At 47.4% G+C, this 24,795-nt stretch overlaps 1 protein-coding gene across 6 annotated transcripts in view; it reads right to left on the bottom strand.

Annotated features, from left to right (window-relative positions):
• The window catches only part of PPP1R13B (protein phosphatase 1 regulatory subunit 13B), a 509,136-nt gene that overhangs the window by 178,873 nt on the left and 305,468 nt on the right, over nt 1-24,795 (bottom strand). For 5 of the 6 annotated variants that reach the window (XM_085626276.1, XM_085626274.1, XM_085626277.1 and 2 more), the window contains 2 exons: nt 23,488-23,652; nt 11,180-11,360 (listed from right to left, as the gene is read on the bottom strand). In XM_085626276.1, coding sequence (XP_085482402.1) covers nt 11,180-11,360; nt 23,488-23,652 — 346 coding nt within the window. The remainder of the gene's footprint in view (nt 1-11,179; nt 11,361-23,487; nt 23,653-24,795) is intronic. The other variant, XM_085626275.1, reaches the window with a different exon arrangement.

The raw sequence follows: 24,795 nt of genomic DNA, 5'->3' as shown, positions 1-24,795 counted from the left end.
CCCTGGCCCTGAAGGTCTCATCATAGGCAACCTGTGGGAAAGTAAGGGCTGCCAAGGTGTCCAGTGGGTCAGGTGGAGGAGAGTGCAGGGGCAGTGGTGGTGGTGGTAGAAGAGAAGGTGTGGGTGGCAATGGTGGGAATGATGTAAGGCTAGTCACTGAATCCCTGATCCTTTTTGGAGTTGGTGACATGGAAGGGTTGAGTACTGGTTTCTTCTCAAAGGCCAGCCATCATTTGTTCTAGTCCTGGAGCAGGACTATTGGGAAGAACTTAGCCGGTGTCCGGGTGGATGAAGAGCTTCTTTTGATCTGCATCCAGGACCTCTGATAGCTTCTCAATGACCGGCCCCTCTGGGGAGTCAGACTTTGGCATCCAGGTGTGCTTCAGGGCCAGCTTTGAAGCTAATTGCAGAGGAGCCTTCCGCATCGATTCAGACTCCAAGTGTGGCCTCTCAGAGCTTTGAGGCCAAGGTGGCGACAAAGCATGACACCATTTAATGGATTTCGATAGGGGCTTCCCAGGTGTCAGCCTGGCCTCCTTAGTCTGCAAAGTCCAGTCAGAGTACCAAAACCCAAAGGTCTGTGCAGTTTTCGACTCAGGAGTTGATGCCCAACTTCCGCAGGAGCAGTTCTCTGCCTCCATTGATGGGTTATTCAGGGCTCAAGACTGATCTTGTAGTGCTGTGGAGCTGTGTGAAGTCAACCTCGTCTTCGGCCCAGAGGCTTGCACAAGTTGCACCGCTAGTTCAAGGACTTCTGCCTCTGCTTCAACATCTGAACCCTCTAAGAATGCTCTAGGCTTTTTTCTTCTTGTCCTGCTAGAATGCCTAGTTTTCTCAGTACCTGGCATATCTTCAGTTCTGAATATGTCAGGCGTCTCTGATCAGACTTGTCTTTGCATCCTTTAATAGGGGCACCCCTTCAGTAACTCAGGATTTTCAAGAAGCAGAAGGCGAGGCAGGCTTTGTAGGAAGTCTTTACATGGTCAGGGGAGAGGCAGAGATTGCAGACTTCGTTATGGTCGTTTCAGGGGGATTTGGTGTTACACCTGGCACACAACTGTAAGGGTATATGTTCCATACTCTTACAAGTGCATTCTCCACGAAGCGTAGGAGAGGACTCGCGGCTAGTCAAGGATGGCGGTTCGAGGCCACGGTGCATCAAAGTATACTGGTTAGTGTCTGTTGGATCCGAAGTCCTGGCACCATAGTTGGATGCTTTTGTTGGAGCAGTACCACAGGGTTTGAAAGGAACCAAGAATGAAGAACCAGTATTAATAAGTCGATCCTGGAGAAGCACCCCTGAAAGTTCCAGCCCTATGGCAGAAGAAAACATTGGAGGTGCTGCCAGATCAAGGGTGGACTCACAACAGGTCTTCTGACTTAGACTTATTTGAAGAAATACAAGATGCAAATGTCCAGGCGCAACACTAAATGGCAAGAGTATGAAGAACATGTGCATCACACATGCCACACACACACACACACACACACAACCACACACACACAACCACACATACACAACCACACATACACAACCACACACACACACACATACACAACACACACACACACACACACACACACACACACACACACACACACACACACACACACACACACACACACACGCGCGCCACACACACACACACACACGCCACACACACACACTTTGAAATGAACATGCATTTTTTGTTTTGCTTATAATTTTGGAACCAAGTAACAATCCTGCTTGAAAATATATTAAAACTGATTTCGGTATTCCATGTGTTGAGCCAATTAGGGGAGTGAGAAATAAGTTCTGGGGCTAGCAGAGGGTGGGTTAAGGGGCTAAAAATGAATTGTTACCATTTTAAGTCCAATTTACATTAAACTTGGGCTACTGTGGGAATTTTGGGCTCGGGGAAGCATCTTGTTTAGGGTGACAAGGGTGTTCTTAGAATAGTTGCCGTTAGGGCATAGAATGGGGTTTTTAGGGTACAGAGATTGGTGGAGTGCAATGGTGGTGAGGGCTTTTCAGGGTTCACGGATGAGTGGTATTTAGGTGTGTGAGGTGTTTTTTAGGTTTCCGGTACGGGTGGTGTGCATGGGTGTTGAGAGGTTTTAGGGTTCATGGATAGGCGGAGTTTAGGGGTTTTGAGTGTTTTTAATTTTCAATTGTGGGTAGCGGCCAGGGTGATGAAGAGTTTCAGGGTGAAGAGTTTTTAGGGTTCAGGATGGGGTGGAATTTAGGTTAGTGGGGGTTTTACAGATTCAGGGATGGGTGGAGTTTAGATGTAGAAAAAGGTTTTCAGGGATGAGTAGTTTATGGTAGAGTTCTTTTGGGTCATGGATGGCTGGTGTTTAAGGACGGTGAGGGTTTTATAGAGTTCAAGGAAGGGTGATGTTTGGGTGTGCTGAGGTGTTTTAAGGGTTATGGGATGGGGGTTAGGTGTAGAAAGGGGTTCTAGGGTTCAGGAATGGGTGGGGTTAGGGGTAGTGAGTGATTTTGGGGGTCAGGGATGGTGGAATATTGGGGTTGATAGAGCTTTTAGGCTTCAGGGATGAGTGTTTTTAGGTGTGGTGAGGGGTTTTAAGGGGCAGGGACTGATGGTGTTTTGGAGTTGTGAAGGGTCAACAATGGATGTTGTAGCGGGCCATCGATGGCGCGGGACAATGACACCAAGACTCAGAAGCAGGGAAAGATGGACAAATTCATGAAACCGCTGCCGGCGCCCAACCCCGTTGGGACGACCCTGGCAGACCCACCAGACAACGCGGTACTCCTCCAGGCGATTCAGTCCTCCAGGGAGGTGCTCGAGGGCAAGATCGACGAGGTCAAGATTGATGTTAACCTACTCCATCAAGATCTTCGCAACGTCTCTGAAAAAGTCACGCAAGCTGAACAGCGCATCTCTGAAGTCGAAGATGTGACTCATGCACTGCGGGGTGAGGTTTCTGCCTTGAAGTCAACTCTGAATGATGTCCTCTGGAGAGTGGATGATGCCGAAAACCGAGCGCAGAGAAACAACCTGCGCTTTATTGGATTTCCGGAGGCACTCGAAGGGGCGGACGCCGGTACCTACCTGCACAAGTGGCTGCTGGATACCTTCCCAGAGGCCCGTTTCTCACCGTGTTTCGTTATTGAGAGCCCACAGAATACCTGGGGCCAGGCCTCAACCAGGGGCGCCCCCCAGGCCACTGATTGCTCGGTTTCTCAACTATCAGGATAGAGATACTATTCTCCGGTTATTCCGCCAAAAGGGTGAGATTCGAGTGGACAATGCACGGATCATGGTATTCCCGGACTATTCTAGGGAAGTCCAGAAGCAACGGAAAACGTTCGACTCTGTCAAGGATAAATTACGGCAACTGCAAATCCAATACATGCTCCTTTTCCCTGCCAAACTTAAAGTGATCTTTCAAAGTAAAACCTTCTTCTTTAACACCCCAGAGGAGGCTTGGCACTGGCTGGAGGAGCGTCCCTTGCCAAGGGTACCTCCTGATGAGCCGCAGCGCTCCAGAGGGGCCTCGTCGCTGAACACTACCACTTATAGGCCACACAAGCGGACACGGAAGAAAAAGAATGTTGCCCCAAACATGGCACTCAGAGCGACATCATATCGGAGCAGGAGGATGACAGGAACTGAGTCAGGGGCATGACATCCTGAGAGCGCCATGTCCAAAGACTTTGTTGCACACCGCTTGGAAGACTGCACGGACCAGGACATTACCACGGACTCGGAAGGCGAACACCCTCTGCTACAGAATATCAAGCTGCTGGAACGCACAGGAGAGGCCACCAGCGAAACAGGACAGGGCACCCAGGCACCATCCATGGTCAACGATGCTACGGAGTAATGAATGACCTGAAGGAGCTCCAGGTGAAACGGATTCGTAACACGCACTACACGCCACCCCGTACATTCTACCCCCAATTCCGTTTGTAGTTGTTCTCATTTTCTCTCCTCCCCTCTTGGTTTTCTTTTTTCCTTCCCTCTTGTTGGTTTGCATTTGTTTGAGTTCTTTTTTTTGCCGCTCGCCCCCTCTTCTCCCCCTTGTTTGTTGTATTTTTATGTATTGTATTCTTTTTTTTGATGGACCCTGCAGCTGATGGTTTGAGGTGTGACCTCCAAGACTGCATAATTGGGATTTGTGTGTTTATGTGAGAGACAAAGGGGGCTGAACACAAGTTGAGTTACAGGGGGGGTAGGCGACAGACCTCACCAATATGATCACGACACAGTTGGTCCAGTTGACACTTGGAGTAGTCGGATGGATGTTGGGGGAGTTCGGGGGGGGGGGGGGGTGAAGCGTTGGGGGTTTGTTAAGATAGTATGGCATAAAAGTACACCAGCATACATTTGCGGATCGCAGGGGCTGCAGCAGAGGAGAGGAGGGCATGGGCTAGACAACAGGCTGAATACGACACACCATGCCGATGGCTATACCTAATCAAGGACAATATTCCGTCCTTTCCTGGAATGTAAATGGGATGGGAAATAAGATTAAGAGAGGACTGGTAGCTGCCTACTTTAAGCGGTTAAAACCGGATGTCATCCTTCTACAGGAGACTCACCTAAAGGGGACTCAATGTGGTTTCTTAGGTAGAGGCACATACAAAACACTGGCACATGCAGGGATCTCCACTGGAGCACGAGGCGTAGCAATATTAATTAGGAAAAGCCCTCCCTTACGCCTTGAACGCACTTGGACAGACCCCAATGGCACCTATGTAGCGGTCAAAGGGGTGTGGAACAGACGACATGTCACTTTTGTTAATGTTTATGCACCACCCAAACTCCAATGCCAAACACTAGACAAACTTGCTAACATTTTGTTGGAGGCCGGCTCTGACGCACACATTATCGGGGGCGACTTTAACGATGTGATGGACTTGGAAGCTGACCGCACATCCACCCAGTCAAGAGACCCCAGAGAGACACCGTTGGGGCAATTCGCGGACACTCTGGCACTAACTGATCTATGGCGCAGGCAACATCCACATGTTAGGGCTTATTCCTTTTAATTGGGGGCCCATACAGTCTTCTCCAGAATAGATTACATATTTGCTCCGGCGGGAGACCTGAGGGAGGGATACGAGGTGGAATTCTTGGCCAGAGGACTCTTGGATAACTCACCTATGCGACTCTCAGTAGGTACCCGCACACATGACAGACACAGGGAATGGAAGCTTAACGCCTGGGACTTGAAAGATGAACAGATTGCGCAAGAACTTAGGACGGATACCGAACTTTATTTTAAGGAAAATGTTGGGACGGTAGACTCGGCGGTTACGCTATGGGAAGCATATAAACCAGTACTCCGGGATCGGGCACAGAATATCATTGCGCATAAAAGACGAAAAGACGATGAGGAGATTACTGAGATTGAGTCCAGACACCTGCAGCTCAAAAAAAGAGCTCATACGGGAGACGATCCCTCCTTACTGCGTAGGCTACAACTTCTTAGGCAAGAATATCTTGTGTTGGCCAGGAAAGACGCACAACATACTATAAAAGCACTTCACAGGAGGTTATACGATGCGGGGGATAAGACGGGTAGATAGCTTGCCTGGCTCAGCAGAAAAAAAATGGATAGCAGTTGGGTGACACAGATACAGGACGAGGGAGGGCAGGTCCACATTACTGCAGTTGCAATAGCTATCGCCTTCGCCGACTATTACAAGGCCTTTTATACACAGCGCCCCTTAGCTGAAACTGCACAAATACAAGAATATTTCCAGGCGGTACAGCTCCACAGCTTAGAGGAAGAAGACCGGCAATCCCTAGACAGTAAGATTACAAGCGAGGAGATCATGACGGCCATTGGCCAGTTGAAAACTGGGAGGGCTTCCGGACCAAATTGGCTCCCCCCGGAGTTCTTTAAGCAGCACGCGACGCTCTTTTGCCCGTATCTCCTCCAGCTTTATTTGGAGACGCATGATGTAGGGAGCCTCCTTAGGAACTTGAGGGCAGCCACGTTAGCGGTAATCCCTAAGAAAGACTGACCCCCAGATCATTGCAGCTCATATCGTCCCATCGCCCTGATTAATCTAGAAACCAAAATACTTGCCAGGGTGTTAGCGAACAGACTCACCGGGGTCATCTCCGGTCTTATCCACAGAGACCAGTCGGGATTCATGCCCTAAAGGTCCACAAGGCTCAATCTGAGACGGCTACACAACTGGCTAGAAGTGGTGAGTAAGAGACGTGACCCACATTTCATTCTATCCCTTGACGCCGAGAAGGGATTTGATAGAGTCCATTGGCCCTTTCTCATGTCCGCTTTGGAGATATTTGGCTTTGGACCGGTGTTCCGACAGTGGATCACCATCTTATATGACAGCCCCGTGGCAAAAGTCAGGGTTAATGGGGTATTATCGAGGGAATTTTCCATAGGCAGGGGCACTCGCCAGGGCTGTCCTCTATCCCCGCTGTTCTTTGCCCTGGTATTGGAACCACTCACGTGTGTAATCTGACAACACCCTGACATAACAGGTTTTCAGATGGACGGGGTGACAGTCTGATGAGCGCATATCCCTATATGCGGACGACATATTGTTGTATGTGACTAACCCAGACACTACAATCCAATGTATTATGGGGTGCTGTGAATTCTACGGCACACAGGCGGGTTATAAGATTAATTGGGGGAAATCCTGTCTGTACCAGACGGACGAGTGTGGCGGATACATTATAGACCCAAGCCAGCTCCAAGTGACACAAGAGGGCGTTAACTACTTAGGTATTTATGTAACGACGAACACGAAGCTGGCGCTGGATCGCAATTTGTACAGGGTGCGACGAGACTTTCGTGAGGACGTGGGGAGGTAGAGGTCCCTGCCGCTGACCCTCCTAGGCAGGGCAGCTCTATACAAAATTATAGTGATCCCCAAATTCCTTTACGTGCTGCAAACCACCGACCAGTTCATACCAGTGGAGGTGTTCACAAGAATTGATGATGTATTACGGACATTCCTTTGGGACGGAAGGCTGCCAAGGATCGCATTGGCGACACTGCAGCGTAACCAGTACACTGGTGGCATCTCCCTGCCAGACCTCCGGGCTTATTACTGGGCAGCCCATTTAATAGTAGTGAATGAATGGGGACATATAGAGAGGGATCATCCCACGTATGCTTTGGAGTTTACACAATTCACTAACCTCCCATACACACATTACATATATGGGGGGAGGGGGGGCAACCCAGCTACTCACGGCAACAACGATTGTATTGGCTGCATGGAAACAAGCGGAGAGACAGATGAAGTGGGGTGGACGGGTTACTAGGGAAACCCCGCTATGGGTGGGAAATCGCCTGCCAGAAATTAAGAAGCTGAAAGGCTTTAGGAAATGGGACCTGTTGGGTATTTCGCAACTTAAGGATATTATATACCGCAAAGAGCTAGTCACCTTTGCTCGTCTACAGATGGAATATAACATGAATTCGACCCAGCACTACAAGTATTTACAGTTGCAACATGCCTGGCGGGCGCAGGGCCTAGTCACAGCCGATCTCCCCGAACACGCACCTTTAGAAGGGCGACTCTTGATGGGAGAGATAGCTGAAAAAGCGGTCTCTCTGACGTATAGGACGATCATAAACAATAAGCCAGACACACTACAGAAACTGCGCATAAAATGGGAATCGGAATTGGGGGAGAATGGATGATTTGGACTGGGAGATGGCTTTTGATGCATCCTCGTGAAGTAGCCATCAGATCGCGCCTCAGGCTCATCCAATATAAATACTTACACAGGGCATATTACGATAGAGCACGACTACACCGCATTGGGAGGGCTGAAACACCTACATGCCTGCGCTGTTTAGGGGCGGAAGGCACATTTTACCACACAGTGTGGGAGTGCTCCAAGATCCAAAGGTACTGGACGACCCTGATGGGGGAGATGGAGAAGGTCTTGAGGGCGGAGGTTCCACTTACCCCCTAGTTTGTCCTACTGGGGATATCTACAGATATTGACCTCCCCAAACCTGGGTTGGTCTTGCTACAATTGGGGTTGGTGGTCGCAAAACGAGATATAGCCAAGACATGGGGGGCCACAGAGGGACCATCTCTTGTCGAGTGGAGGAAAAGCATGGACATGTATATGCTAGGGGAGAAGACAACGTATAAAACACGGGGCTGCCCTAAAAAGTTCTGGAAAATATGGAAACCTTGGCTTAGACACTACAGACTCATGCTCTCTGACTCGCAATGATAGTGCAAGGTTGGGTATAGGGTTGGATGGGAAAGATGGGGCCCGCCACATTAGACCGACCCATTATAACATTGTTTGACCCGCCTTTGCTGCTGATTGGATATGCTGCCGCTATTTATTGGGAAATGCTTATGCATCTCACTGGTGACCACTGTTTCTGCTTTATAATGAGAAAAAATGTTAATAAAAATATATATATTTTTTTAAACTATGGATGTTGTATATGGGTGGTGATGGCTCAGAGAATTAAAAGCATCCAAAGTAAATGTCTGACAATGTAGACAGCATAAATATGAACTAATGGTCCCTGAAGTAAAGCACTGAAGTAAATATCTCTGACAAATGTTTTTCTGAAATTTAGGCCTGCAACCATTGCACTTACACATAATAAATAAGCATTAAAAAGCCAATTTCGACCAAAAAGATTTTCTATGAATAAGTTTCTACAAAGAGGTAAATGTCATTCAGTCTGAAAATTTCAGATTAGATGGAATGGTTTCTCCGTAACGGTATTCCATGAAACCGTTTTTCTATGAAAATACATACAACCCCCCATTATGGCATGGGTCAAGGTTGAAAGAAATTAGAAAGCTATCATGTTTTGGAGCATGGGATCTTATCGGAATCTACAAGATAGGCAACCTCTTGGAGAATGGGGGGCTAGCTCCCTTTAGCTCCCTTCAACGCGAATGCCAATCAAATGCCATGCAATATTTGAAACATACCCAGCTTAGACATGCTTGGATAGTGGAGAGGTTGAACACTACAGACATCCCTGAGTAAGCGCCACTGGAGAGAGGGGGTGAGAGGGAGGTTGCTACAGGAGGAAATAGAGACAAAAGCGACCTCATGGATGTATAAAACAATTAATGATAATATACCCAACTCCTTAAATAAACTGGGAGAAAGATGGGACAGAGAGGTGGGTGAACTAGATGATATGGAGTGGGAGGTGGCCCTCATGCACCCTAGAGAGGTGGAAATTAAATCACGGCGAAGACTGATCCAATTTAAAATCCTCCACACGGTTTACTAAAATCGTGTCCACTTACATAAATCTGGAAGAGCAGAATCACCCCACTAGCGAAGATGCACAACTAACAGGGGTACATTCCTACACACAATTCGGGGTTGTCCAAACATACAACCTTATTCAAGTGGGTGAATTAGGCATGGCATTTGGGGGGGGGGAGGGTCCCAATAGAATAGAGATTTGTCCTACTGGGGATACCCACAGAGGTAGACCTGCCACTCGCCAAACTTTTATTGAGCAACCTAGGCCTGGTTGTGGCCAAAAGAGATGTTGCCAAATACTGGGGGGCATCATAAACACCCACCTTAAGGGAATGGAAAATAGAAACGGACCTGTATATGGCAGCTGAAAAGATAAGCTACACAGCGCAAGGATGCCAGAGGAAACGTTATGAGGTATGGGGTCCTTGGATTAAATATTATGGATTGTACAAGAGAGAAAATGTGTCTGCCTCCTCGCTGATACAGCCTTGATGATTTATGCTGTGTGACCATCATCAATGATGTAAGATTGGATAATTCTTAACTGAAAAACATTTCCTGTGCATAATAATATGTCAGAGTAAATGTGAAATAATGTATATTCACCCCAACTGTGTTACTGTTATGGGTGTGATGTTGAGCAGCATTAGTTATCTGACTGAAAAATCAAATAAACTATATATATTTTTAAAACAATAATAAAGGAACAACAAGCTTTATTTTCATAAAACAGAAAGACTAAGATTTACATAATAATTCAACATAATATCTGAGTTACTAGTAATTCATAACAGTTTTTTATTCACATAAATTACACTTTTCTTTGCAAAGGGCACAAACCACTAGTAGCTGTCTCTGGGTGGCACAAATGCTACTTTCTTGCTCCTGTGGCTGTTATTTTAGTTTTATGTAGTGGCATTAAATTCTATTTCACTAGCCATTTCCATCCTCGATGACTGATTTACACTAACTGCTGTCTGAAGGCTCAGCGCACAAGATTAATGTATTGCACGTCTTTTCTGAGCCTGTAAAATGCGTCTAATTTGATGAATAGTTCTTTCAATATGAGATTGTGAGAGTTAATATTGTCATATTCTCATCCTTTGCACATCAGTAGAAATTCAGCATATAAGATGTCAGACAACTGTCCTGTGAGGATTATAATGGTGGAAAAGGCAAAAAGAGTTGAATTTTCAGTGAAAAGAGAGGTCTTCAACTTTTGGAAAGTGACAAGAGGCCCTGACATACTGCACATGTTTGACATTGGGGTATAAGCCAATTTCACAGGGAAATTGAGCTCTAAAATCTTTTCAAATAATTTTTGGGCAGACTTCATTTGGTAGATTTCATTAAAGCACATTCTTAACTGCCTATAAAAAAATGTATACCAATTTCATTGGAATAATGTGCTCTGAAAATATATCATTTGATGTAATTAAGAAAAACACCAATCCTGAGCCCATCACTTGGCTGCTCTATACTCCTATGGAGTATTGGTCGGGCTCGCTCAGTGGAATTCAAACTGTTTGTAAGTTTCGGACACGACTGCTCCTAAGGAGTGGGTGACCAGCTGGATTTTAAAGCGTAAGGATCAGCTAGGATTTCAGCTCAATATAAAACCCATCTGCTCATCTAAGAATAATATTCAATCTCAGAGTAAAGTGATGAATCTGTCATAAAATTTAAATTGTACAACTGGGACCATTTCAAAATGACAGACTGCTACCAATTCAATACAAAAAATAAAGGCAACCTGGACAGGACAATGACTGAATAGATCATCATGGCCAATTGTCAAATGGATAATCAAGCCAAAATTGACTTGCTTTTTATGATTAACACCAACATTTTTAAAACCAGTTTGAAAACCTGCAATTTGATTTAGTTTGTGGGCTCCAATTTTAATAATTCTTCCAGTCAAAAAAGGAACAATAAGTTAAAAATATGTTTTTTTTAAAGCTCCTTACCAGGTTTAGCTCTCCCAGTGATCGTGTTTGCGGCGATTGTAAGAGACTGGGGTTTCACTGGATCCCCTGGCACAGCATAGGTGCCTGGACTAGGAACTTGTATGTAAGGTCCTACAGCTGCCACTCTACCGGATGTACTTAGCGTTGACTGAGGTGATGGTGTTCCATTGATACGATTCAGCTGAAAGGAAAAAAAACAGTAATTTGTTTTTACTTGCTCAGGGAATAGATTCAACCAGGGAGAGAGTTCCTAAAGCAAATAGAAATATTATGCATTTCATTCATATTCACTCAATTCCACGCAAATACTACTGAATCAGAAACTTTTGCACATACATTGCTCATTTGAATAAATTAATACTTTCAAACTAAGATTTAGGCTGCAGGCATGCTCTATTCTGTCACTTTTTTCAAGTTACGAACTCAGGAAGTCTGCTTACAAAGAAAACATAAGAGAACGCCACGACCAAATGGCCAATTCACTACCTTCCCGGTGGAAGCCTGAATGTAAGGCCTCGTGTATTTTCTTCAAATGCAAGAAAAGCCTAGCACCTTCATACTTAAAAGAGTATATCCCCGCACAATAACTAACAATGCCTTAGTCTCAAGATTTGAACTTTATAATTCAACACCCATACAAAATTTGGACATCGTATGGATTTCAACTGTGCTCTGTAAGGGCTCAGTTATCGAATTATATTTCTCCAGTTCAGTAGTAAAAATCTAGCTTTACAAAACCAAAATTAAGACTTCTGCCCCCTTTTGTAACTGACCGTTCTCTCCCTTGCAAGCACTGTTCACTTCAGACACAGTCAAAATGCAACTGTGTAGCTGGATTGCGCACAACACAAATCTATAATCCATCTATTTTAGGGATCTATGTCAGATATGGTCAAGAATCTCATCTGCTCCAAAGGCAATGTTTAGTTGCAGTGATATCCAAGCAACTATGTAGCTAAAAATGTATTTAAAACCTCAGATAATGAGGCCTTTAATCTGTACTCGTCAGAGGCCAAGCTATTCACTGGATAACTTTTGTTCAGGAGTGAAAGATTAATTGACGAGAATATCTGTGATGGAGAATAGGTACAATTAACATGAGTCGTGGATGTGGTGTCTGCGAGCTTTTTAATTGACTTGAGGTCACCCAAAGTTTGGGGTCATACCAGGTAAGTAATGTTTCCTGTATTTGTGCTGTATGTATACACCCAAAGTCATGTTTGTGGCATAAAATTAGATGCATATATAAAAACATAGCTAAAGGGTTTAAGTAGGCTAACTTCTTCTAAATAAGTATTTCATTAAGTAGGTAGACTAATGTTGTTTGGTGCAAGTGGGACAGCCACCTGCAACTGTTATGTTAAGATAGTCATAAACGTCATTTTCCTTGAAGACATCCATCACAAGAAGGTTGCATTGCCCACCCATCTTCTGCTATTTCCACAGAGTGACATTTGGGGGAGGGTTCCAGAAATTGCTCTTCTTCTTTTGCTTCGGTTATAGATGTGATATGGAAAATATTTATTTTCTTCAATATCGTATGGGAAATAGAGAAGATGATCTGCTCTACAGGGAAAATCCAACTGCATATAAAGAAATTAACTGCTTGAAAAGTGTTTCTTCCTCAGAAACCCAATAATGGTAATGCTTACATCTATCTCTTCGGCTACCCATGAGAAGGATCATATCCGCAACCAAATCTTTTATTTTTTTTGTTTAAATCGTTTTTATTAACCTTTTTTGTTTGTGTTGCACATTATCAATAAAGCATACAGTCAGAACAGCACTCATGTCATCGGTGGAAAAGAAAGAAAATTGATTGCCAGTGGCATGGTACACAATAACTATTAGCAACAGGAAAGTGAGATACAGGGTATGGGGAGTACAGCAAATCGTGTGGCAATATCTCAAAAAGGAGAGACCATTGCTGACAAATCACGGCACCAGGTAGCATGCGAATAATGCAGGTGAAGTGCAGTTCAAACTCAACAGGGGACATAAGGTACACCCAAATGAGGACAACTAAAGTGAAAGAAGGTTAGGGGAGAGTCGCTCAAGACCTGCTGCCGCATCCAATGTAGCGGGGGGGCCAAAAACCGCTAAGACTTAGTGACAGTGGGGCTCTGAGACAGAGAGGTTGAAGCAGTGCGGGTGTCGGCGTTATACCGCATTCACGCCATTGGGGGATATATCCTGAGTGATAACTCTTTGTGTTGTAGTCGGGGTCCCTGCGTCAGTGTCCACCCCCAGGAGTTTGAAAACCATTGTATCCCATTGAGGTGCCTGGGGAAACATTCGAATGCCCAGTAGGTCCTCCCTGCGTAGCGCCGCACCCTCCGCTTTCGCCCAGTTAAGCAGGGATCGGCGCCAAGCAAGCGGGTGGGGCGACAGGGGAGATTTACACTGTTTGGTGATCAAACGCTTGGCTGTTATTAGACCCAGGTCTATAAATTGTGTGGCAGCTCTGTATTTCTTGTTTCTGCTGAAGAGGTGCAGTACATGGGCCTCCCAAGTCGCTGGAATGGTGCGTGAGGTGCAAGTTGTGAGGGTGACCGTTACCGTGCTCCAACAGTCAGTCAGAACCGAAAAACCCCAAAGCATATGAAGCATGTCGGCATCTAATTGGCGGCAACGTGGGCAAGCCGCACCTAAGCAGAGGAAGTACCTGTTGATTTGGGCTGGGGTAAGGGAGGCCTGATGCAATTTGAAAAATGTTATCTGTTTGAATCGCTGGTTACGAGGGATGCGGGTCGGACTGTCTAGGGCTGCCAACCACTTCCTATCAGTAAATGCCCTCCCAGGGTCTCCTCCCAATGAAGTCGGTGAGATCTATCTGTGTGTTATCGAAGTGAAGATGCGAACCAGCGCGTGAGGTGTCTCCCTTTCCCCATCACATGAAGGTACTGAAAAGTGTGGTGTGTGGGAGGTTCCTGGGTGAGTGTACCCCATTTGGACACTAGCGAAGCTATGAGTGTTATGTGTAACAGAAACTGCCCAGAGTGTAGGTTCTCATCCACTATGAGTTCCTGGAACGGAATAAGAGTGCCCTCCTGAAAAATGTCTCCCACATCCTGTATTCCTTCCGAAGCCCATTGATGTAACTCCGCCGCCGTCATGTAGGCGTCCCCCCTTGGGTTTCCCAACAGCGGGATAGCGGGCGCGTAGGGGACGGTGGTTCTAGTGAGGAAAAGACACCTATGGAAGCATTTGTATGCTACAGTAAAAAGAAGAATATCGGGAGGCCTAACCTTGAAGCAAGGGTGGAAAACTTGTAAAAGGGTGTTCAGCAGCAGCGGAGGCCGCAGAGAGGCCGTGTCCGATAAGTAACGGGAGGACATCCACTGGGCGATCCATTGCAGCTGGGAGGCCAGGTAGTAATGTTCGAAATTGGGTACTGCAAGGCCCCCTAGCTCAGTAGGCAGATAAAGCTTTCCCGTGGACACCCTATGACGCGATGTCCCCCAAATGAAATCTCCCATCACCCTTTCCCATTGTTTGAAGAAGGGGGAAGAGATCATTAGCGGCAAAGTGGTAAAGTAATAGAGAAGGCGGGGAACAACCACCATTTTGACCAGGGCGATTCTACCAGATATCGCCAATGGGAGAGACTTCCAGAAACCCATCTGGGACCGAATCGCCGTGGCAGTCCGGATGACATTCCCGTCGAAGAGGTCAGCTTTGGTGCGATACAAACAGACCCCCAAATAGCAAAAAGGGATGATGCACCAGGCCACAGGCGTTCCCCCAAGCGTGTAGCCCGGATCAGGTGTATCTCCTAAGAACGGAGAAAGTATGTATTTTGTCGGGTTAACTCGTAGCCCCGAGGCATGCGCAATATGTCTAAGGGTTCGGTCAAGGGAGGGGGGGGAATGTCATGCTATAGTAACAGATCATCTGCGTAAAGCGAGATGGTATGTATGCCATCTCCTAGCTCAATCCCGCGCGGATGTGGGCCGCCAGCGGCTCCACCGCCAACGCAAACAGAAGCGGGGACAACGGGCATCCCTGTCGGGTTCCCCGTCGCACCCCAAGCGGATCCGAAATATATGGGCCTGTTCGAACCCGAACCGACGGTTTATGATATAGTAGTTGCACCAAACGAAGGAAGGAGGGGCCAACCCCAAAACGAGCCAGAACAGCAAAAAGGAAGTTCCAGGCCAGGGAATCGAAGGCCTTCTCAAGGTCCAATACCATGCAACCAGAGATCAAGATCACTCCACTGTAGGCGCACTGGATGCGGTTGTGTCGAGGACTACGTTAGTCGCTTAACCCGTGGTTCAGTGTCTCTCCAGTCTGATCACCAATTGCATGTTGCAGGCGCAGCCCCCAAGCGAGACACCCCCTCTCCACAGCGGGCAGCACCGAGAATGACAGCCATCCAGTGCACCCCACTCGAGCTCCTGCGAGACCACCGGGCGGTTCCCCAGCTGAAGGCCCGGCAAACAGTGGCAGTTGAAATGCAGGCGGAAGGCTTCCCGCTCTCAAAGGTAGGCAGCTCGGACGTGTGGGTGCCGATCTCATAAAGTATAACTGGGGACTGGTTGGAGCGGCCGCAGCGAGGAAAGTCTCAGGCAGAGTCCTGCAATGCGCATTCGTCCCTCGGGCGATATCCCGGCCGATGGGTTGAGAGGGGGAGACCGTTCTCCCGCATGGGCCCTAAGGTGGGGAGGCCAACGATTGCAGGGACCCCACCACGACAGGGGGCCCCAGCCCTCACAGAGCCGCACCGACCCACCGCCACTGCAGGCAAGTGGGGGCCATGGGCCCCCACTTGTATGTTTGTCTGAGTTCCTCCTGAGGCGGAAGCCGGGAGGCTGTGTGCTGTATATTTTAATTGCTGCTAACGCGTACAAATTGTACTATTTGCACCTTCACCGACTCGGCGTTTTAATTCTGCTGACAAAAAGCTTGACTTCTAGCATTAGGAAGCTCTCCTTACCTTCCTTGTCCTCCCTGTGTCCTGCTGCCCAGGGTCCACTCTCAGCTGAGTATCGACGCTGTGGAGCCGGTCCCGGGGCACAGAAGCGCGGCGGCCATCTTGGGGGTGGATCGGACTCTGAGCGCTCTAGTTGCACATAAAAGGGAAAGGCCATGGCTTCGCGCAGTGAACGCGCTCAGCGGTCGCGCCTGACTCGCGCCGGAGTCGTGCCAGAGTCATGCCCGTCTGCGCCCGTCCGCGTCTCGAACGCGGCTGCGCCAGGCCCTCCCTCTTCTTCGCTTGGGCTCTCTAGTTCCATTTCCTACAGCAGGGAAACTTTACTGCGCCTTAACCTGTAATCTTGTACTTGGACACAAGCACTGTTCACTGACTTGACGTCTCGTGTTTTTAAACCTTGCTGTGCACTACACAGAGATAACCGTTCTCACCCTACATGTCATTTCCTTCAGTCCTATCCCCGTCAATCCTTGGCTCGTAAGAATACTATTATTAAAGCTGGATTGATTAATTGTCGCTCGCTTGTGAAACACTCTTTAGACATAGCTCAATCGCTTGAGGACAATCAGTGGGATATCCTTTTTCTCACCGAAACTTGGTTGGGTGCAGACTCCAACCCTGCCCTCTGCCTTGCTATCCCGTCTGACTATAAAATCTTATGCGCCAACAGACAGCACTCTCACCCCGGCGGAGGGGTGGCCATTATTTACAGATCTATCTGGTCCATCTCTTCTTTCCCCTACCCTCAAATAGAGTGCATCGAGGCATTACCTTTTTGCATTAAACTGGCTGCTAATTTCACCTACTCAGGTTTATTAGTTTATCGTCCTCCTAAATCTAAAATCTCCTATCTTCCGGCTCTTCTTGACTTCGCCCTACAAGCCTCCTTCCGATATGCCAACTTCACCCTCTTAGGGGATTTCAACCTTCATGTTGATAACATCAATGAACCCTCCATCATTAACTTTCTGTCAACCCTATCTGATGGTGGCTTAAAACAAATTGTTCTTGGTCCTACGCACAAGGCTGGACACACCTTGGATCTGATCTGTACTAATTTCACAGACATTACTTTAGGTAATCCTTCCCCTGTAATTTGGTCTGATCATTTTATGATCCCTTTTTCTATTTCCTTCCGTCTTCTGGACCGATCCAGACCTCTGTCCAACTCTGTGGGTCGTAATTGGAGGGTGATTTCTCCTGAGAGTCTAGCCCCTCTTCTCTCCATGTCCGTTCCCGTGGAGGCTAAAGATTAGGACTCCCGAGTGGCCAGTTTTAACCATTGGGTCACTTCGTCTTTGGATCTCCTAGCCCCTATTAGACCTATAAAATCCCCCCGTGCCACTCCCTCTGCACCATGGTACTCGGAGGAACTCCGAATCTGCAAATCAGCTTGCAAACGGCTTGAGAGAAATTGGAGACGGGCTTACTCTCCTGATAGTAAATCTAAATATAAAACTTCCCTCAAGGAGTATAGGAAGAAAATCATTGATCACAAAAGATCCCATCTTGAGGAGGAAATTACCCGGGCACAAGGATCTTCTAGAGTCATTTTTGACACTGTCAGAGCCTTTACTGACCCCCTGGCCCTCAAGCGCCAACCTTCGGTATCCCAGTCCCTATGCGACAATCTCTCCAGTTATTTTGAAGATAAGATTGCTACTATTCAGAGCTCTTTCCCCTGCAAAATCAACCCTTCCTATCTGAAATCATGTCCAGTCAGTTCCAACTCTGATAAGGCCTTCTCCAACTTTGAGGTGATCACCCCGGAACAGTCACTGGCAGAATTACTCAAATGTAAATCTGGTTCCCCTTTGGACCCCTGGCCGGCTAAACAATACAAATCTCTTGCGCCTGTGCTTAACCCTTTTTTAAACAAAATTTGGAATGACTCCCTCCAGGCAGGAATCTATCCTGATTCCTGGAAACATGCTAGATTGGTTCCCATCATCAAAAAAGCAACTGCAGACCCCTCTGAACCAGCTAACCATCGTCCCATCTCTTTGCTTCCCGCCCCAGCTAAAGTACTGGAGAAACTGGTACAACGACAACTGGCCGGTTTCTTGGAAACGAGCGGCGCTTTCCACACCTCACAGCATGGTTTCAGGTCGGGTCATAGTACCGAATCTGCCCTTATAGAGATGGCTGACGCCATCAGATGGAAGTTAGACGAGGGCTCTAGAGCGGTGTTGGTGCTGCTTGACTTGTCGGCAGCTTTCGACACCGTCTCTCATCCCGTCCTCCTGTCCGTCTGCAGGCATCCAGGGCAAGGCCTTGGAATGGTTTGCCTCTTTTTTGTCCAATCGTACACAGGCTGTATTCACTCCCCCTTTTACCTCAGACAGTCGTCCCCTTAGATGGGGCGTCCCTCAGGGTTCTTCACTGAGCCCTCTCTTTTGTTTAATGTATATTTTTCTCCGCTGGCCGAGATCATTTCTCAATCTGGAATCCAGGCCACCTCTTATGCGGATGATATTCAGCTTCTGTTTTCATTTGACTCCCCCTCCCAGTCTACCTTTGATCCGTTGAAGATCTGCCTCCGGAACATCGCTAGCTGGATGGACAACAACTCCCTCCGGCTTAATGCTGGCAAAACCGAGGTTATATTTTTCCATCAACCTTCGCCGTTGGACCCTAACCTGTGGTGGCCTCTCGATCTGAGCTCTCCCCCTTTGCCTAAAGACTCAGTTAAAAATCTAGGAGTTATCTGGGATAGTAATCTCTCTTTTCAGAAGCAAATCCAGTCGGTTTCTGCTGCCTGTTTTTTCAAGATGAGGATGATGAAAAAATTTATCAATTTCCTCCCTAGTCACACTAGGAAAACGATTGTGCAGGCTTTAATCCCTTCCCATCTTGATTATGCAAACGGATTGTACCTAGGTCTTTCTTGGGGCCTTCAGCGTCGTCTTCAAACAGTCCAAAACGCTGCTGTCCGCCTGGTTTGTGGTCTTCCACTTCGGGAACATATCACTCCCCATCGACTCAGGTTGCATTGGCTCCCAGTTCACAAAAGGGCGGAATTTAAGGCTCTTACCCTCGCTCATCGCGCGATTAATGGTAAAGGTTCTGCTCATTTATCTTCCTGCCTTCGTCCTTACAGCAACACCCGACTTCTTCGCTCGAGCTCTAAACATCTTCTTTCTACCCCTAGAGTCAAAAAAGCTCGATCTGGGGGGAAAGCATTCCAATTCTGTGTTTCCTCCCATTGGAACAATTTACCCCTGTCCATTAGGACCATCCGGGAGGAATCTTCCTTTCGGAGAGCCTTGAAAACTTTTCTTTTCTGTTAATTCCATCTGAGTTCTGGCACTTCCTCTGCCTTCACACTAGCGCCGGGACACCCCGTTGGGGTATCTGCGCGCTATACAAGAGTTCTAAATAAATAAATAAATGGGCCCGACCGACCCCCGTGGCCCCCACCGACAGAGTGGACACCGCAGCAGCACCACACAGGCCCTCTGCAGCAGTAGGCCCCTCAACAGGAGCAGGTAGGTGGAAACCACAACGACCAGGGCACCCGCTATAGCGGTTCAGGAGAAGGCATCAGCGCCATGCTGAGAAGGAGCCCCACGTGCAGCCAGACCCGGCCGCCGCATGGGTCATCCCCAGTCTGGTATCCTGCACTCCGGGTGCGCCGTGGTCAACACCCTTCGATGCCCTGTAGAATCAGGCCCCTAAGGAGGGCCGCAGTAGACAGACCAGAAGCCCCGAAAAGTGGAGCGGTGTGCCCCGGCCAGAGTCCGATAGAGGGCCCTAGGTCCAATCGACCCCTGTGGCCCCCCACACCAGGGCAAATGCTGCAGCCACCGCCCGTATGCTCGTCACAGCAGCCATGCCGCAAACCTCTTACTAAGTCCAGGTGGGGGCCCTAGGCCTGACCGACCCCCGTGGCCCCCCACCGCAGTGCAGAAGCAGCAGGCTCAGCCCGCGGCACGCCACAACAGGCTCCCAACGATCCCAGTGCAGCACCCCAGCGGGGGCCCCAGGCCCGTTCGACCCTAGTGGCCACCCACCGTAAAGTGCTGCAGCACCAGCCCCAGAGCATGCCTCAGCAACCACGCTGCAGCCTCCGCGCCGTATCCAGGCGGGGGCCCTAGGACCGACTGATACTGTGGCACCCCGGTGCTGAGCAGATGCTGTAGTCACAGATCAGAGGCCTACCTAAGCCGCCGAGGATCCATCAACCGTCACCAGGCAGACGGCGGGGACAGCCCGCTCAGCAGCAGTACAGGCCTTCACGGCAGGCACCATTCATGGCAGGCTCCCGCGCGGCCTCCGCCTCCCCTTAGGACACCGCCGGCAGAGCACCCTACCCTCTCCAGGTCCTCACCGATTCAGAGGGCAGTAGCGTGTGACAGTCCCGGGGGGGGGGGGGGGTTACGTGTCCACCTCTTGTGCCCTGTCGGGACCAGACCCCCGCCAAGGCACAGGCCGCAGCGCCCAGGGCCTCCGCAGACTTTCGTCAGGGCTCAGGAGGCCAGCATAGGATGCAGCCGATCTTCACAGGCACGGTAGACGTTCATCGTGGCAGGTAAAATCGCCAATTAAAAGGGGATGCTCAGGATAAACAGGGGATTCAGCACGGAGCGTTAGCAAGATGCGTCCGCCATCTTCGGTGCTTGGCCATGCCCCCGCGATCAAATCTTTCATAATTTTGACATATCAGCCGATCCTCCTCTTCTTATCACTTGGTCCGACCACTTCCTTTTAAAATTTGATATCCTCTACTCTGCCACTGCCCCTCGGGCGATCGTTGGGCCAATGGCCTCCAATTATAGGGCATTCCACAAATTATCCATCCCAAAGATAGCCGACGCCCTAGGTCGCTCCCTACTAGAGCAGTCTGGCACCACGAATTTCGGACGCCCTCCATATAGATTCTTGGCTTCGCATCAATATCGAGGCAGCGGTTCCGGTTGTCACCCGTTCCTCCAAGAGGTCGGCCCTTCCGGCTCCCTGGTTCAGTTATCACCTCAGAGCTAGCAAAAGGAATTGTAGAAAAATGGAATGGAAATGGCGTAAATTCTACCTACCTGAGGATAGGAAGGCTTACAAAGACAATTTAAAAACTCACTACACTCTTGTGAAAACAGCCAAAAAGAACTTCTTCCAAACCAAGATTGAAAATGACCAAAATAAGAATAAGGAAATCTTTAGGATAGTCAAATCCTTCACCTCGCTGAAAGCCGGCTCAAATGAAGGGCCATGCACAGAAGAATGGTCAAAGCAGATTGCTCAATTCTTTCATAAAAAAAATCTCTCTGATCCGACAAGCTTTCTCTAACATCTCGGAGGATGAGCTGACATTCTATCATAGTGTAAACAGCAAATTTCACAACTTGGATCCTCCGCCCTTACATGCTTTTCCGGTGCTTCAGCTGGAAGAGTCATTATCCCTCCTCCAAAGCACTAAGTCGGGTTCTCCTACCGACCCTTGTCCAGCAAATATCTTGACCTTATTAGCCTCCACCATTAACCCTTCAGTACACCAGCTCTTTAACGCTTCCCTCTCCACAGGCACTATGCCAAAATTGTGGATGCACGCAAAGATTCTTCCACTGATAAAAAAGGCGAACACCAATTTGACGGATCCTTCCAACTATAGGCCCATTTCTCTGCTTCCGGCCCTCTCTAAAGTATTAGAGAAGCACGTAAATAAGGCCCTGCAAAAACACATTGAAGATGAGAAGCTTCTTCATGAATCCCAATCTGGTTTTAGGACAAACTTCAGTACGGAGTCCACTCTGCTGGAAGTGATGGAGTTTACCAGGGGGAAGCTGGACCAGGGAGGCAAGGCCGTCCTGATATTGCTTGATTTTTCAGCGGTCTTCGATATGGTCCCACATGAGAGGCTCCTAAATAGACTTGAAAACATCAGCCTGGATGGGACCGCCTTAACATGGATGTCCTCCGTTTTGGGTAACAGATCTCAGGACATCTGGCTTCCACCGTTCTCATCTCCGGTTCCGGCCATCAATGTAGTGGTCCCTCAGGGCTCCATACTTAGCCCTACCCTCTTTAATATTTATCTAGCTCCCCCTGCATCTATGGTAGAGGAAGAGGGTGCCAAAATTGTTTCCTATGCTGACGACACTCAGCTGATCTTCACATGTGATAAAGGCTCTGACTTTGACGAGGCAAGGATCAGGTCCTGCCTCACGAAGGTTTTCAACTGGCTTAAGATAAATCAGCTTTATTGTAATCCGGACAAAACAAAAGTTCTTTTCTTTGGAAAACCGGAAGCTCCTGAGTGGAGCTCCTGGTGGCCCATGGACCTGCCGCCCCCGCCCATAGAAAAGGAGAACGCCAAAAACGTAGGAATTGTGATAAACTAAACACTCTCCATATGCTCTCAGATCCAAAATCTCACTGGTGCATGTTTTGGCATACTCCGAATGTTAAAAAAATTCCTACCACGGGTACCGCTGGAGAACAGAAGGATTGTGGTGCAGGCTTTGGTGACATCAAAGCTTGACTACATCAACTGCGTTTACCTCGGTCTTCCTAAATCTCTGACGTCAACTGCCTGTACCTCGGTCTTCCTAAATCTCTGATACAGTGTCTACAAGTGGTTCAAAACGCGGCAGTCAGAGCCATCCTGAGACCTAAACCCAGATCTAATATGACTCAGATTCTTAAATCTTTACATTGGCTCCACATAAAAGAACTGATAGACTTCAATGCTTTGACCATCTTCTTTAAAGCGTTCCACAACATAGGAGCCGGGTACCTAATCATACGTGTTAATCACTATACTACCTCTAGACTCTTGCGCTCCTCCAATGCCAACCTGGCCATCGTGGCCAAGATAAGCCTTGCCCATACTGGAGGCAGATCATTCAGCTTTCTTGGCGCAAAATTGTAAAACAGCCTTCCAGAGTCCTTGAGGCTTAACACAGACTTACTTTCCTTCAGGAAGAATCTAAAAACTTAGCTTTTTAATAACTAACTGGGTTTTTCTCTACTCATTGTCTCCCTGCTGTTTATGCGCCAGGACACTCTAGCTTGAGTAGCTGTGCGCTTTATCAAATACATTTCATTTGGGAATTATGCAAAAAAGAAAGCTGGTACCGAACAAAGGTAAAGAGAAAATATAGAAGCTAAGAATCTGGAATTTATGAGCACACAAGAGGACACCATATTGATATGAAATGATGAGAAGAATGATAAGAGTTGTAAGTATTGCAATTTTAAAACATGGTTTATGGCCAAATCACTTTAGCATTTTATCAGTTATTAACATTACATACCTTCCCTATGCAATATAGGAAGAGCATGAAGAAAGGGCTCAGGGGTTATTTTGTACATAGTAAATTTTACAAGTACCATGGCTATTACACACGTTATGGTTTCTCAAGAAAGCTCATCTTACAGGAATGTTTTCTTTTTGACGTGCCTCCATCTTTTTTTTGTACAGTCGCTCACGGAGTTCACCAATGCGTTTATCCATCATTGCCACCTCTGTGTTGCGTTTGTTCAGAAGTTCTTTCTGTTGTTGAAGTTTTGAATTCTGCTCCTGGTTTAGGCGGTTACGGATCTGATGAACCACATAGTAAAACACAATTACTGGGATAATAATTAAAGTTATTTTCAACTGTACATCAATGCATTCATGATGAAGTACACACAAACTAGGATTATCACGGACACTAACTAAATACTCAAGGACACCCAAATCACTTGCCATTCAGTTTTCAAAACCAGTAATTGTGGTTTTGTTCAGTTTAATTTGTATTCATCATATACTATATTCACGTGTACACACCTGCTCAGTGGCCTATGATCTGCAGTTGCGTGACCATAATCCCCTTTAAAAGCAGTACAAGCATAACTCAGCTTTCCTAGCCAAGCTATCAGACTTTTCACACACACAAGAAATAATGAGCTAATATTTTGGGGAAAAAGGTAATTAAAAAATAATCAATGTGTGGCCGGACAATTGCAGTGTTAACAGCAAAGTTATGACATTCCACTTTGTGAGCTACTGGTGCAGTGGGGGAATGGGGGTTTGTTTAGGGTAGCTTGTGAGTTTGTATGGGGTGGGGTTAGGAGAATTTAACAGGGCAGGGGTTCTCCCACGTCTCAAGTATGAGGAACTAGTTTGGCACTCGAGACTCTGAGGAGAAAAGGAGGAGCAGAACAACTCCATGCAGAGGTAAAATGGAGTGTCCGATAAGATGGACCTCAAAATCCCATCACAGTGCTATGTCAGAGACATGCCAAGCAGAGGAGTTGATGTAGGAGGCATTTCCTACACAGCCATGTGTTAATGCAAAGTGAAGAGGGACTAAGTATGGTTGAAGTAGCGGAAATCTCATTAATAGGTGTGCGATCTTTCCATTGAGTGCAGTCTTGAGATTTTCCAGGAATTGTTCCATTCTAAGTTTCGTAGTTTTCAATGAACAGGGGATCTGCACAGTAAGGGGCTCACAATTGGATATTTTGCACACCTTCTGCATCCCTGGATGAAAAACGGGCCCAGAATTCTCTTGTGTTCTTGCCTTCAGCTCACCCATTGCTACGTCTCACCACCAAACAGTAGACTTTGAACAAATCCTGTCTGGCGGATGGGTTGTGTGATTGAATGGTAAGTTGGTTACGAAACAAAAGTGGTATGATCAGTTTGTAACTTGAGAACATTAGTGTGCTTTGTACAAAGCAAGAAAGCGTTTACTTTTAA

The sequence above is a fragment of the Triturus cristatus genome, chromosome 9 (genome assembly GCF_964204655.1).
Source record: "Triturus cristatus chromosome 9, aTriCri1.1, whole genome shotgun sequence".
In the NCBI taxonomy this organism is placed as follows: domain Eukaryota; kingdom Metazoa; phylum Chordata; class Amphibia; order Caudata; family Salamandridae; genus Triturus; species Triturus cristatus.
Note: the sequence above shows the minus strand (reverse complement) of the source record. Positions and strands in the feature narration are given on the sequence as shown.